General features: G+C 56.1%; 1 protein-coding gene across 8 annotated transcripts; it reads right to left on the reverse strand.

Annotated features, from left to right (window-relative positions):
- Positions 1-250: 250 nt before the first annotated feature.
- ST6GALNAC4 (ST6 N-acetylgalactosaminide alpha-2,6-sialyltransferase 4) lies at positions 251-9,945 on the reverse strand. 8 transcript variants are annotated; one of them, XM_033858673.2, is made up of 8 exons: positions 9,808-9,844; positions 9,297-9,383; positions 9,019-9,213; positions 7,544-7,729; positions 3,910-4,188; positions 3,746-3,816; positions 1,831-1,938; positions 251-955 (listed from the first exon to the last, which is right to left on the reverse strand). In XM_033858673.2, exons 3-8 carry the CDS (start codon positions 9,061-9,063, stop codon positions 766-768), a joined length of 879 nt encoding a protein of 292 aa, XP_033714564.1. In that variant the 5' UTR covers positions 9,064-9,213; positions 9,297-9,383; positions 9,808-9,844; the 3' UTR covers positions 251-765. The 8 variants fall into 8 exon arrangements, with proteins under 8 accessions (XP_033714564.1, XP_073662749.1, XP_073662747.1 ...); XM_073806648.1 differs by adding an exon at positions 6,963-7,324 and having other exon boundaries at positions 3,746-4,158; positions 9,116-9,213; positions 9,808-9,835; XM_073806646.1 differs by having other exon boundaries at positions 3,746-4,158; positions 9,808-9,838.
- Between the last annotated feature and the right edge of the window lie 4,929 nt (positions 9,946-14,874).

Here is a 14,874-nt window from a genome sequence, read left to right on the forward strand (position 1 = left end):
ACTGGGTACAGGGTGGGGATCCCATGGAAGCCTCTGAGCTGGGGTGTTCCCTGCGTCAAGTGCAGTCATGGGGTTAGACTCCCTGACCTGGTGGGGAAGCGGGTAGGTTCCTGGGGAGGAAATATGCAGGCACATTAAATGGCCAGAAGCCCAGCCGGCTGTAGGTCTGCCCCCAAGACAACAGGTCATGGCATTGTGGTGGCGAGAGGAGCCCTGATCCCCACCCCCAGACACGTGACAACAGCCAGGACAGGCTTCCAGAAAACATGTTTACCCATACACTCCAGAGGTGGCCCTGGCAGTCACAGTTCAAAGGCCCCTTCGCCCAACAAACCCCAAGTTCTGGGTTGCCCTGACCAGGGCGACAAGCCTGGGAAGTGTGGCACCAAAGGCAGGTGGAGAGGGAGTGCAGAGAGGAAGGGCCAGGGCTGGTGCTCGGTTGAAATTCATGGTGCTGGTGAATAGGGGGGTCGCCAGCCCCGGGAGCAAAGGCCACCGGACAGACTCAGAGGTGTGACGAATCCGACTCAGATTACTCAGGGAGCAGGGGTAGGGAGGAGGGTGCAAAGGTCACCACGGCCCTCCTCTTCTCCCCGTAAGTCTAGAGGCCTGAGATGGCCCAGGTGTCCCCAGGGTAGGGCAGGAAGAGAACTTCGGTCTGCTCGGCACACGACAGGAGGCAGGATCCATAAATTAAATGTTTCTGGTGGAGTGTGGTCGGAACAGAGGCCTGGTGAAGGCGTCGTGGCTGGCTGGGCGAGGGGGCTACTGGGTCCTCCAGGACGGGTGGGCGAACACAATGGGCCTCTTCTTGGCCCAGCGGGAGAACACAGCCTTCTCGGTGATGAAGCGGTGAGCGCTGCGGGGTGCCCGCTCGTGTGCCAGGTACATCTGACACTCGTCCAGCCGGCCCTTCTCGAAGTAGTGGTAAGGCACCGAGGGGCGGCTCTCCTCCCTGTGGGTGGGGAGCAGGGATGAGCGTGAGGCACCAGAGCTCGCCTGCCTCCCACCAGACCCTGCCACCTGCCGGACCCCCTCTCGCCAGGTACTACAGGCCACAGAGCCCCATGCTTGGTCCCAGGGGAGGCCAGAACAAAGGAGGAAAAGGGCAGCCCCTGAGGATCCCAAAGGCCAGGGTTCAAGCCCTGGCTCTGCCTCTTGCAAGCTGGCTGACTCTAGGCCAGAGACGTACGCCGTGAGCTTCAATAACCCATCTGTAAAATGGGGATGGTGGTTACCTACCTTCTCGGCTGAAAGCACAGGTCAAAATATGCAAAGCGCCTGGTGCTGGGCTCTTGGTGAGCATGGAGCTGCCAGCCCTGCACACCCAGCTACTCACTGGCTGTCTGGCAAGGTGCCATGGCAGAGGGCACACGGGCTACTACCATCTCACCCACGTGCTCAGCGAAGTTCCAAGAAGAACAGAGGGTGAAGACGTGGAACCCTTTCAGTTCAATTAGTCATGTTAGTTATGATAACGTTGAGCTATATAATATCACAAGTCAGAACTTAGGTGTAATAGATCACTGACACCATCAGCCCTGATGCTGTGGTAGGCACTTTGGTAGATTATTCTCTAAACCTTTCCATAACCTTCTGAGGAAAGTGTGATTATTTTCTCTCTTGGACATGAGAAAATAGAGGCTCTGGAAGGTGGCGGCCAGGCCCAAAGGCCACACAGGCAGAGCGGAGGCTGGTATCCAACCTGTTCCAGAGGCCGAGCTCCTTCCCACCCTGTGCCTCGGCCACCCATCGGGAAGCCCACGCACCCTCCAGCATGGACAGGGCCCATGCATGGTGCCCTCCCGCCCGGCGCCTGGCTAGCCTGACCTGCAGTAGCTGTCGCTGACCATTCCATAGACCACGATCTCCTCACACAGCTCCAGGGCGAGAATCATGGTGAACCAGCCGGTGCTGAGAAAGGAGCCTGACTGCCTCCTGGCAGAGGGAGGGAAGCAGTCAGCCAGCCGCGACCCCAACTCAACTGGGAGCAGGGTGGCCCCAGCCTCAGCTCTCTCAAGGCACAGCACTGGTTCCCCTCCCAGCCGAGGGCCTCTCACCTTGACGCCCACAGTGGGTTCTGGGGGTGCCTAAGGACGGGGCAGCCCCAGCCCAAGGCCAGCAATGGGCAACAGGTGGGGGTGGGGTGCAAAGCCGGGTCCGTTCAACTCTTCCCACCCACAGAGGACTTGAGCAAACCACCCCTCTCCCAGCGGTGGTGCGGCAGCCCTGATCACATCCCGCCCACAGCTAAGGGACCAAGCTTCGGGAGACGGCAGGAGGCAGCAGAGCACCGTCGTTGAAAGTGGGGAAGAGGGTCGTCTGGAGTCAAATGGTCTTCCATTTGAATCTGCTCTGCGTCATCAGGTTTGCTCGTGAACTTCTCTGAGCCTCAGTGACCCATCCGTGAAATGGGGATAATTATGGGTGGCTATGGAGAGGGAACACTTTCAGCCTAGCTCCTCCTCCAGGCCCAACACCCAACTCAGAGCAAGGAACTGTGTGGCTACCCCAGGCCTCGACTCTCTCAAAGCACCAGCACTGGTTACTCTCCCAGCCGGGGGCCACTCACCTCCACCTCTACCGAGGGGTTGTGGGGTGATTCAGTCATTCAAACTGAACACCTCCCAAGCCCTGTGCTGGCCTGAACCGGCCCCGCCCATTGCTAACATTCTCAAGGGAGTGGGCAGCTGGGAGAGAACTGCTGGGAAGAAACAAAAGAATGGGATGAAGGATGTCAGGTGGCAGATGCTCCTTCATTTGGGATCAACATGACACTCCATCCACATCTGGAAGCAAACAGTCATTTGTGGGAGGACCTGGGGGAAGGAACGGCACGTGCACGGGACTGCAGGTGAGAGCAGCGTGGATGTCTGAGGAGGCCCAGACGGCCAGGGTGGCTGGAACAGGGTAAGCGAAGGAGGATGAGGTCACAGAAGCAGGCAGGGGCCAGATCATGCGGGGCTTGTAGGCCAGGGGAGGAAGGAGGTGGGAGTCTGGACTCTACTCTCCCCGTTATGCGAAGCTGCTGTAAGGTGAGGGCAGGTGACTGATGGGATGAATTCCCTAGGGCAGTTGGAGCTCAGACTGCAGGGGGTGCTGCGAGAGCAGGAGGGGATGGTGGCTTAGGTCAAGGTGGCACCCGTGGGCACGGAAGGAGATTCGAGAGCCCATCGTACGTGGCGGGTGATGAAACAAGGGGAGTCAAGGGCAAAGCCCAAGTGTTTGTCTGAAAAACTGGAGGCTGGCAGCCGTATTTTCTGAGGTGGGGAGGTGGCAGGGAGGAGCCCGTGCGTGGAGGAGGGGGCCACAGGAGTCGGGGCGCTCTTTTAGGCGTGTGGTAGAATGAGATCTTGAGGGCAGCACCTGGTGCGTGAAAAGGGCTGTTAGAACTGTCACTGTTGCTTTCCTTATCAGGAAGGGACGTCAAAGACCAGTTCAGGTCTCAGAGCACCCCCTCCAGAGAGAAGAGCTCCCTGACGTGGGCCCACACCAGTCACCCCACAACGCATGCTGGCGAGGCCGAACGCCCCTTACCACCATTTGGAATTCTTCATCTCTAAGAGAACTCGATGAATGACAGCCCTCTGATTCCCAGCCCCCATCAGAGGGCAGGACCACGTCCGCCTGTACCACTGCTGAGCCCCAGCACCTGACAGAGCAGACCCTCGGTGGACCAGAGGCTGCTGGAGAAGGCAGGTCCCCAGCCGCCAGGGAGACCCCAGCAGGCAGGCCCCTGGCTCACCGGTTCTTGCCCGTCTCGTCCTGGAAGACCTGGTCGCAGTAGGCCATCATGCGCTCGGTGAAGGTGTACACCTGCAGGCCCGGGTACACCCTGGTGAGCTGCAGCAGCATGCGGTAGGTGCGGCCGCCCAGCGCCCGGTCCATGTGTCTCCCCTGGCCCCACACCACGTAGACGGTGTCACGGGCCTGCTGGAAGTAGTGCGAGTAGTTCCGCAGCAGCAGCGGCACGCTCGTGTGGGAGATGACCCGCAGGGTGCTGCGCCGGCCCACGTCCGCCTCGAAGCCCACAGTGGGCGCCTGGTTCATGCGCAGCACACACTCAGCACCGTCGATCTTGGCACCCAGGCCCGAGCCCAGCATCTGGCCCGAGCTGGATACCACGGCACAGCTGCGGCACGGCTCTCGGACCAGCGGCTGCAGGGGGAGGTAGAGAGAAAGAAAGTCCTGGGGGGCTTCCCTGGTGACTCAGTGATGAAGAATCTGCCTGCCAATGCAGGGGACATGGGTTCGAGCCCTGGTCCGGGAAGATCCCACATGCCGCGGAGCCACTAAGCCCGTGTGCCACAACTGCTGAGCCTGTGCTCTAGAGCCCGTGAGCCACAACTGCCGAAGCCCACGCGCCAAGAGCCCGTGCTCCGCAACAGGAGAAGCCACTGCAATGAGAAGCCCGTGCACCGCAACAAAGAGCAGGACCTGCTCACTGCAACTAGAGAAAGCCTGCTCGAAGCAACGAAGACCCAACACAGCCAAAAATAAATGAAATAAAATAAATTTATATAAAAAAAGAATGAAAACTAAAACAATTCTTTAAAAAAAAAAAAGAAAGTCCTGGGCACACAGCTTCCACCTGCCTGCTACTCCACCCAGGAACACCCCCTGACCACACTTGACATCTATATCAGTAAGATGTATCAGTAAAGGGATGTAAGTCCCTTTATCAACCCATTTTGCAGATGAGGAAACCGAGGCTGGGCAGCTGGAGTGACCTTCTCAAGGTCAGACCGATGACAAGTGGCAGAGCTAAGATTCTGTGTTCAGGGAATCTTCATGCTTCCTCATCAGCCACATTCCTGACCCTGGTCTTTACTGCTGAGGCCCTAAGGGGCCCTACATTGCATTTCCTCATTAAGGTTACATAAGCAAATATTTATAAAGCACTCAGAGCAGTGCCTGGCACAGACTGGGTGTCATGTATGTGTTTGTTAGGTAAATATGAACCTCAGCTCTTCGGAATCACTCTTAGGTCACCCCCTCCTCTGCCCCAGTCCCATTCTCATTGTTCCAGTTTATAAGTAAAAGCAGTCTTTAGTGCCCACGACAACATTGGGAACCTCTGGTTCTGAGCCTCAATCCTGGCTCTGCCCCTTCCTAGCTGTGTGGGCTTACGCAAGTCACTTTGCCTCTCTGAGCCTCAATTCCCTCATCTGTAAAATGGGGATGAAAATAGCATCTACTGGACCAGGCTGTAAGGAAGGATTCAATTAAAAATGCCTGGAGAGTGATCAGCACAGACCAAGGGCACAGTAAGGGTCCAACCCTCACCTCATTATCCCCCAAGAGGCGGAAGCTGAGCCAACAAGCCTGCAAACATTCACTGGGTGTCAGGGGTCAGGGCTCCCAGCAAAGGACTTGCTGCCTACCCCAGGCCTCCATTCCCTCCTGGGGGAACCAGGTTTATGGAGGCGTGTAAAGGATATGGGAACATGGATTCTAGTCAATAAAAGACACAGTGTTGTAGCCCACTCAGGGACATTTCATGTCTGACATAATGTTGATTTAAGAACTCGTAGCCCCAGTTTCCACGCCCCAGCAATAAACAAGACTTCCTTATTCTGCCCTCAGTTTGAGCCTGACCTGACAACTGGGGTCTGGTCAGATCCAAGGTCACCATCAGCCCCAGGAGGTGTTCTGCTTGTCCTACACAGGGTCTTTAAGACAATTAATACTTAATTTATAAAAATCAGCCCTTTTGACATTCCAAACTTAGATTTCATGCTCTGTTAACAAACTTGGGGGACTTGCCTGGTGGTGCAGTGGCTATGAATCCACCTGCCAATGCAGGAGACACAGGTTCAATCCCTGGTCCGGGAAGATCCCATGTGCCACGGAGCAACTAAGCCCGTGTGCCACAACTACTGAGCCTGCGCTCTAGGGCCTGCAAGCCACAACTACAGAGCCCACGTGCTGCAACTACTGAAGCCCGCCCGCCTAGAGCCCGTGCTCTGCAACAAGAGAAGCCACCGCAGTGAGAAGCCCACGCACCGCAACGAAGAGTAGACTCCGCTCGTCACAACTAGAGAAAGCCCGCGCGCAGCAACAAAGACCCAACGCGGCCAAAAATAAATAAAAAACAAACAAACAACAACAAAATTCAGAGGATCTGGCCACCCTGGGCCCACGTCACCATGAGCTCTGAGCATCTGAAATGAACACTGGCCATGACCGTGGAGCCGTCTGTCCCACCTGGCCAAACCTGTATGGCGCTTTAATTTGTCCCCCCGACCCCAGCTGTTTTTGCATTTTTTTTTTTTTTTTTTTTTTTTTTGCGGTACGCGGGCCTCTCATTGTTGTGGCCTCTCCCGTTGCGGAGCACAGGCTCCGGACGCGCAGGCTCAGCGGCCATGGCTCACGGGCCCAGCCGCTCTGTGGCATGTGGGATCCTCCCGGACTGAGGCACGAACCCGTGTCCCCTGCATCGGCAGGCGGACTCTCAACCACTCTCAACCACTTCCCACCAGGGAAGCCCTGTTTTTGCATCTTGATCAAAGATTTACACAGCACCCGTTCTAAACACTGTCCATGAATCATTCACTTGGACCTGCACAGTGACCCTACCGAGGTAGGAACTGTAATGACAGCCTTTTACAGATAAGGCAACTGTGACTCAGAGGGGTGAAGGTCTGAAATTGGTCTCCTCCAAGCCAGGGTCCCTGAGCACGCCTCCCTCTGACCAACGTTCAGAGAGCTGTCAAACTCCGAACTGGGAGCTTCCTGCACCAGGTGTCGTTGCGGGATGTCTTTGAGAGACATACCAGATGGGGCCGCTGAAATCAGGGTGAAGGGGGTAAAGTGCTCCAAACCTCGCCCAGCAGAGCAAGCATGGGGAGGTGTGTGCCGTGGGGCAAGGGGCCTCAGCTGCCTCGTCCTGTCCCTCGTCCTGTCTCCCACTGTCCCTGTCTCCCCCAGAGGGAGAGCTCTGGGGCTGATATGACTTTTACCTGTGTCATCTGTATCCCCAGCAGCCATCAGCACAAGGCAAGACACATCCAAGGCACCAAATACACACTTGCTGAACAAACGGATTGTGCGTAGACAGGTCAATCTAAAGATGCGTTCAGCACCGTGATGTGATGATGTCTGGCTCCCCTCGCTGGGCTGGGAGTTCCAGGGGGCCACCCTGTCTGATTCACCTTTTTTTATCCCCAGCATCCAGCTGAGAGCAGCCAGGCAATTATTTGTTGAAGTAAAAAAAAAAAAAAAAAAAAAAGACATGTGGGAATTCCCTGATGGTCCAATGGTTAGAGCTCGGCACGTTCACTGCCATGGCCCGCGTTCAATCCCCGGTCGGGGAAATAAGATCCTGCAAGATGCGCGGTGCGGCCAAAAAAAAAAAAAAAGACATTTCCTCTTAGAACTTGAGGCTCAGAGAGGTAAAGTGACAGGTCAGCTAGTGGACAGGAGCCAAGCCCAGGGTCCAGGCTGGCCTGACATGAGCCCATTTCTCACAACCCCAGAGAGTTGGGGGCACCCTGGTAGCCTTGGCCAGGCCTGCCCCCCACATGTTGCCCAGCCAACTCACCTTGCCATCTGGCACGCTGCTGTAGCCACTGAAGTGCTGGGGCCCTCGCACAGTGGGCCTGGAGTTGATAGAGAGGTGGGAGTCCAGGCAGGAGGCCAGGCAGAAGGGCAGGCAGGTCCAGCAGCACAGCAGGATGTAGGCAACGGAAAAGCCCAAGGAGCACAGGATGATGAGGAGGAGCCGACCCTGGGGAGACAGTCGTCATGGGGTGGGAGTGGGGGTCGCTGGGGCTCCTAGAAGTATCTGCAGGGGTGCTGTACCCCAGCCTCATGGGTCCAAACCCCAGCTCAGTAGTTCCCAGAACATCAGCAGAGGCCACCATCTCTGTTAACCAGGCCTTCCTCTGGGCTGCCAAGCTCAGAGCACATGACCCTGAGATGAGCCCTATTATTATTCCTATATTCTAGGATAAGGGAAACTACTTGGGGTGAAATGGGTAGCTCAAGGCCACACAGTACGAAAGTAGCAGGGTGGGGCCTCAAAACCAGAAACCGTGCTCTTAACCAGAAGCTGAGGTGTACTGTGCAGCCTTGGGTATAACTCTCCACCTCTCTGGGCCTGCTTCCTCTTTGAAATAGATAATGCCCACAGCGTGAACTTACTGTGAGGTCAGTGGCCAAAGCACTACCATGAAGTGCTGTGCACGTGAGGACAGGAGAGTGGCCCATCAGAAGGGCAACCAGCCCCCTTCAGACCCTGGGATGAGGCTGTCTGCATGCCCATAGCCCATCCCCTCCCCCAGCTGACTCAGTGGCCATCCACCTAGCTGATGTCGCGATTTGGGTCAGCAGACCGGGTGAGGAAAGGGATGGAAGAAAGGGATGTGAGGGCAGCATGATTCAACGAATGGTTTCAACAACTGAAAGCTGCAGCCCAGAGGCTCCTGCCTCCAGAAACCACGTGCCAAAGGCCACCTGAACCAGGAAGCCCTCCTGGCCCACTGCCCGGCGGGCAGACTTAATGAGTACCCCCCACCAAGCCTTCCAGGCGGAGTCGCCTAGTGGGGGACACAACCCGGACATGCCATTGTGCCACCTTGGTCACCACCTGTGTCTCTCTGGGTGCTAACTTTCTCCCAGCCTACCCAAGGCCCAGGTCCCTCTGCCACCCCTCAGAAACCACTGAGTGGCTGGCTGGGGCTCTGTGAAAACCAGAGGTGAAAAAGCAGCCCCCCAGCTCCCCCAGGTATATCCTGCCAGAGGCCCTCGCTATTCTGCCCACAAGCCACTTCAGCTTCTAAAAATAAATCTCTGTGTGGCCAGCTGTGCGGAGGAGGGGGTTCAGCCCCTGAGGCCTCAGGCTGTGCCTGGCACCTGGTCCCCTGCCCACAAGGGACCCAGAGACCTTGATCCAGGCAGCCGTGGCTGACTTCCCACAACGTCCAAGGCTCTCACCAGGGGCTCCTGAATAAAATCAAGAGCAGCTAAACTGAACTTTCACAGCATATCCCGCTCCCAGGTAGACAGATGCCTCACCTGGTGACCTCGGATGCTCACAGGAGGTAGTGCTATGATCTCCATTCTACAAGGAGGAGGGGCAAGGCCCGGAAACCAGAGATGGAATGCCACTTGCCTGGGGCCACACAGCCTGCCAGCTCAGGGCTGGCCTTTGAGGCCAGTCTGGCCTTCTCCTCAGCTCAGGAGCAGTGAAGTCGGAAGTGACAGTCAGCCCTGGGGTGGGAGAGGCTACTGAGGCTGCCGTGCCAGAAGCCACCTCCAAGTCCCCTGTGAGCCTTCCTCCTTCCGCCACTTACCGGAGCCTTCATGCTGTCACTGCCGCTCAGCAGCCGGGTGGCTGCTGCCTCCAGGGATCAGGCTGGGAAGGGATGGGAGCCGGGGACCTGCCAAAACCCAGACACTCAGAGCTGGGTCCCAGGCCTCTGAAGAAACTGCCCAGGGAAACTGAGGCAGGGGAGGGTACAGGCCGGGGTCAGGGCAGATGGCTTCTGGGAATCAAACGCCTTAAAGTCTCCAAACACGGGGAAGCACTGTCCCCATCCTAAAGGAGCTGGAATCAGTGACCCTTGGGAAACCTCCAGCCAACCCAGTCCCCATTGCACAGATGGGGAAGGAGAGGCAGACGAGAGGAGCCCTCGGCTCAAGGTCATCCCTCGACTCTGGGTTGGACAGAATCAGGAGCCTGGAGCCTCGACTCCCATCCCATCTCTCCTACCTCACTAATGGAGAGGCCTGGGGCGGGACAGCACAAGGGATTTCGACCCCACTCCCAGATTCCACCACCCGCTCACCCGGCCAGGCGCTAACCTGGAGGACAGGTTGGGACGCGCCGGCTGCTCCCGATCCGTAGCTCCGAGCTCCATGACCCGCGGGCCGGACGAGCCGGGCAGGAAGCCGGAGAACCTGGGCGGAGGCGGTGCCGTCGCCGCAGCTTCTGGAGACTAGAAACTGAAAGGGCGGTCGCTGCCGGCGGCAGGGGCGGGGTTTGCCGGGACGGGGAGGAGACAGGGGCGCTGGGGGCGGGGCTGAACGGCGGCGGCGGGGCTTACGAGCGCGGCTTGCGCGGCGTGGGTGGGAAGTACGCGGCTGGCAGTGGCGGAGAGGCCTCCGGGAGTGGGGGCCGGGCCTCGGCAGCTGGGGGCGGAGTCTGAGCTCCAGCGTCTCCCCTCTTCTGCCCTCCCGCACGTCTCCCAGGCTCCTGCGGGAGGTGGGTTGGGCGGTCCGCCTAGGAAAGGGCTAGAGGGTGTCGGAGCCAATGTGCCGTGGCTCTCTTGTCGTCCGGACTGGAGTTTCTCCATTTATGAAGTCGGGCGGCGGGAGGCGGGGAGGGGGGCGGTGCGGGACGGTAATTAAACGGGGTTTTAGGCTCAGGCAGCCCCGGGTTTCAAGCTTGGTAGGGTTGCTAGGTTTAGCAAGTAAAATACAGGATGCCCGCTTATATTGGAATTTCAGCAACAACCAATAATTATATTAGAAATATGAAATTCCAGTGTCATTGGGCGTCCTGTATCTTCTCTGGCAACCTTACCTGGACTACCTCGGGTGAGTTCACCTGAGCCTCAGTTTTTCTCCTCTGTGGAGTGGGGATGATGATAGCACCTACCTGATGATAGCATCTCCCAGTGAGATGGTGCAGAGGCATCTTGTGGCAGAGCCAAGATTCAAACCCTGGGCAGTCACTGCAGAGCCAGGGCTCTGACAAGCTACTTTCATCTCCCAAACACCCCCGTTTTGCTGCAAGATCCAGCGGTAAGACCAGGTTAGAATCACAGGACTGGGGATATACAAAACGTAACCATGGGACTTCCCTGGTGGTCCAGTGGTTAAGAATTGGTCTTGCAATGCAGGGGATGCCGGTTCGATCCCTGGTCAGGGAACTGAGATCCCACATGCTGCAGGACAACTAAGCCTGTGCCGCAACTAATGAGCCTGGGTACTCTAGAGCCCGCGCACTGCAACTAAGACCTGATACAGCAAATAAATAAATAAACATTTAAAAAAAAACCAAAACAAAAACCACAACCAGTGTTCAATTCACGAGTCACTTGGTTTATTGCACACAACACAGGTTAGTGGGGAAAATAGAAAAGGGGGTAACAAACAACTCCAAGGAGAAGACTGGGAAGGTCACGTCTCAGCACGAGTGAGCGGCGGGCTTTGGTCCAGCTGAACCAGAATCTCATGACAAATGTGAGTGGGAAGTCGCCTTCTGCTCCAACAGAGCATCCGTCTGGAACAGCTCTCAGCAGCGTGGAGTCCTCCAGCAAAGAGCCTTCAAGTTGCTCAGTCTTGTGGTCTCGTTTTAAAGGATCTGCCTGTAGGGTGTAACAGTTATGCCCCAAAGAATCTTGTCTCTATCAGTCTCTGTGCCAGTAGAGTCTTCCTGAGGAACCAAACAAATTCCTTATCTAAAGCAAAACTACTGGGACTTCTCTGGTGGTCCAGCGGTTAATACTCCACGCTCCCAATGCAGGGACCCCGGGTTCGATCCCTGGTCAGGGAACTAGATCCTGCATGCCACTGCACGCAGCAACGAAGATCCCACGTGCCAAAACTAAGACCCAGTGCAGCCAAATAAATAAACGCTGTTAATTTTTTTTTTTTTTTTTTGGCTACGCCAGGCGGCATGTGGGATCTTAGTTCCCAACCAGGGATGGAAGCCATGCCCCCTGCAGTGGAAGTGCACTCTTAACCACTGGACCGCCAGGGAAGTCCCTTAAGCAACACTATTAATTTATGACACTCAGACACTTGCAGTCCTGTACTGGACAGTTCACAACAGCTAATATGGAAGTTCACATTGGCCACTGTGACTCCATCTCGAATTACTGAGGTTAAATCCTATGAGTTTCACACAAGATGAGGAAGAATCATGGTACAAAAGAAGTCACACTATAACACCCCCCTTCTCAAAGTGTCCTCCAATTCGAAGCCAACACAGTGTAGGGCCCCTGCAGGTGCTGGAATGTGTCCCATTCGAAGGCTCACCTGGGGTCCCTCGGGGATTCAAAGTCAAGTGCTTTCCGGGGCCAGATAGGATTGAAGGGGCAAATAGGAGGCAACTGGGAGAGGCGGGCCTGGGGTGAAGTGGAGAGCATACTTCCCATCTAAACTGTTTTTCTTTTTTACAAAATGCTTCCTGAGCATTGAAAGAAAGCTCATCTTACTACACGTACCCCCTTCTGCAGGGCCCTGGCCTGGGAACCAGCCTGGACTCCGGCTCTGGTCCCATTTCAAACTCCATTTTCCTTTTTCTAAGAGGTTCCGGTGTGGGCACAACAGCAGGGTATCTGTGTTGGGTATCTGCACCCAGATCAGCAGCTTTCCAGGGCTAGCACTCCATAGGCAAAGCCAAATTCCCCCAAGCCGGTGATCTAGGCCTCCATGCCTCTCCCCATCCTGTTGGGGGCTCTGTTGAAGCAGCCCTGCCCCCGGGGCCTCCGTTGAGCACAAGCCTTCCTTGTATCCCCCACTCCAGCCTGGGCACACCTCAGTTCAGTCTCTCTCCGTGGCCCCAACCCCAAGGGGAAAATGATGAGATGTCCCCTATGGATTCATTGATCACCCACAATGGCTGGTGACGATTCCTTCCCCAGAGAGGCAAATCCTTCCTTGCTAAGGCCGCATGGAGACATGGTCAAGTTCCTGTCTTGACAAGCCCAGACATGCCCAGATGTCCTGGGCTCCCAGAGTAGATGAGGGTCATACATCCACAGTGGAACTGACACTGGGAAGTCCCACAGCCTCAGATGAAGCTCTTCAGTTTGGTTTTGGCAAAAGTCCTCTCCTTACTCTTCATAGAATAAGGAGGCCCTCTTGCTTCCTTCTTAATCACCGTCCACCCACCCTGGCCGCCGTTCCAATCTCCAGTTGCATTGAGCTCATTCCTACTTCAGGACTTTTGCACTTGCTCTATCCTCTACCTGGACTTCTCTATTCAGATGGCCAGCTCTTTCTTGTCATTCAGCTCAAACATCACCTCCCCAGAAAGGCCCTTGCCAACTTTTCTATCCAACACCGCACCACCATCCCTCTTGTCCCAACCTGATTTATTTTTTTCATAGTGCTTGTCACACTCTGAAATCATGCAGTGTATTAACTGGTTTTCTTGTTTATGGTCCATCTGCCCACCAGCTTCTAAGCTCCCTGCGGGCAGTCAGGCCAGTCATGTTCTTAGGGCATTTCTAACACCAGCACAGTGTCTGGCACACACTCAGTGCTAGATAAAGTCTGTTGAATGAGCCAGTTAGAAGAGCCAGGAGTCCTGGGCCTCGTGAGACCTTGGACAAGCCACTTCCTTTCCAGCCACAGGCCCTGCCTCAGCCCATTGCCAGAGACCCAAAGTGGGTAGGGGCTGAGCCATCCCCATCGATGAGCGTAGGACTCGGGCCCTGACTCAGCCCTGAAGGATCCAGATCCCAGGGAAATGTAGGGCCAAACCCCAGTTTCCTGCGGTGCTGCCCTCCCACCACAGAGTCTCCACGACCCACCCACCTCCTTAGTGATGACCTTAATGCACTCTGTGTCTCAGCTTCCTGCTGAGCCAGAACAAGAAATGCCCTGTGGCTTGTGCCAGCTCAGAAAGGTAATCACCCAGACTCACCCAGGCAGCTAGGGGTGAGGTCAATTATATGTATGTATATATATTCCAGGAACCCGCACTCCAGCCCTGCGGCATAAGATTTCCCTTTCCTCTCCCTTCCCCCACCAGCCATTTTTCCTCCTTTTCTCTCAAGGCCAATGGAATGGGAGTGGTGGGTGAGTGAGTTTCCCAAGGTCTGGAGTCATCCAGTCCAGGGATCAGCCATTGGCCCACAAAGCCCCCCACACGACCACACTGTCCCCCCAGCCCTGAACTCCAACCACAGTGTCATGTTTTTCTCTCTAGTGCCAGGCTCTCTCTTACTCCAGGTCTTTGCTGTGTCCTTGGCTTGGGACCCTCCCAGAGCTGCATCTGATTCTTCTGGTCTCAGTGAAGGGGTTAGAGCACACCCACCCATCAAATAATTAGGTAGAGGCTCCTTCCCTGAGCTCCACAGCCCCATGGTCCTTCGCAAGGCTTTGTCACACAGGTTGCTTTTGTCACTGTCCCCCCCCCCCCCACTGTGAGTTCTGTGGCGGTGGAATCTATGCATCTTGCTCCACCCCACGTCCCCATTTCCCAGCAGAGGGCCTGTCACATAGCAGGTGCTCAATAAATATTTAATGAGTTAAATGTTTCCATTTTAACGATTAGACCACTGAGGCACAGAGAGGTTTAGCACATTGTCCTGATCACACAGCCAGGCCCCAGAGAAGCTCTAGAGGAAAGGGCCACTTGGGCATGGTCGGATTGGACTGGGGCCAAAGGCAGAGTTGGAGTTTCCTGGAGGAGGGAGAAGGAAAGATCACAGGCTATGCAGGCAATTTTCTTCTCTGCTCCCAGTGATGTCTGTGTGTCCAGGTCCCTCCATCTGACCACCAACCCCTGCTCCCATTTCACAGATGATAAAAGTGACTCCCAGAGGAGGGCAGAGCTTACTCAAGACCCATAGTGGACCGCAGTCTAATGTTTCCCAGAGCTGAAGCCCCCCCACTCCCCCACCTCCTCCCACCTGCATCCTAGAAGAGCAGGAGTGAGGGGGGCCACCCCAGAGGGAGGCCAGTGGGCCCTGCTTGAGCCAGGGCGGGGGGTTGGGAGGCCCGGGTTCTTGGGCTGGCCTTGCCACTTACCCGTACTAAGCCCCTTAAAGTCTTTGGGCCTCAGTTTCCCCATCTGGACGACAAGGGGGCTGGGCTTGGTGGCTTCAGCCTCCCCGCTTCCCCAGTGAGGACAGAGCTGTGGGAGCTGGAGAGTAAGAATACAGGCTCCTGAGTCCAAAAGGCATAGTTGAG

Source organism: Tursiops truncatus, chromosome 6 (genome assembly GCF_011762595.2).
Source record: "Tursiops truncatus isolate mTurTru1 chromosome 6, mTurTru1.mat.Y, whole genome shotgun sequence".
Lineage (NCBI taxonomy): Eukaryota > Metazoa > Chordata > Mammalia > Artiodactyla > Delphinidae > Tursiops > Tursiops truncatus.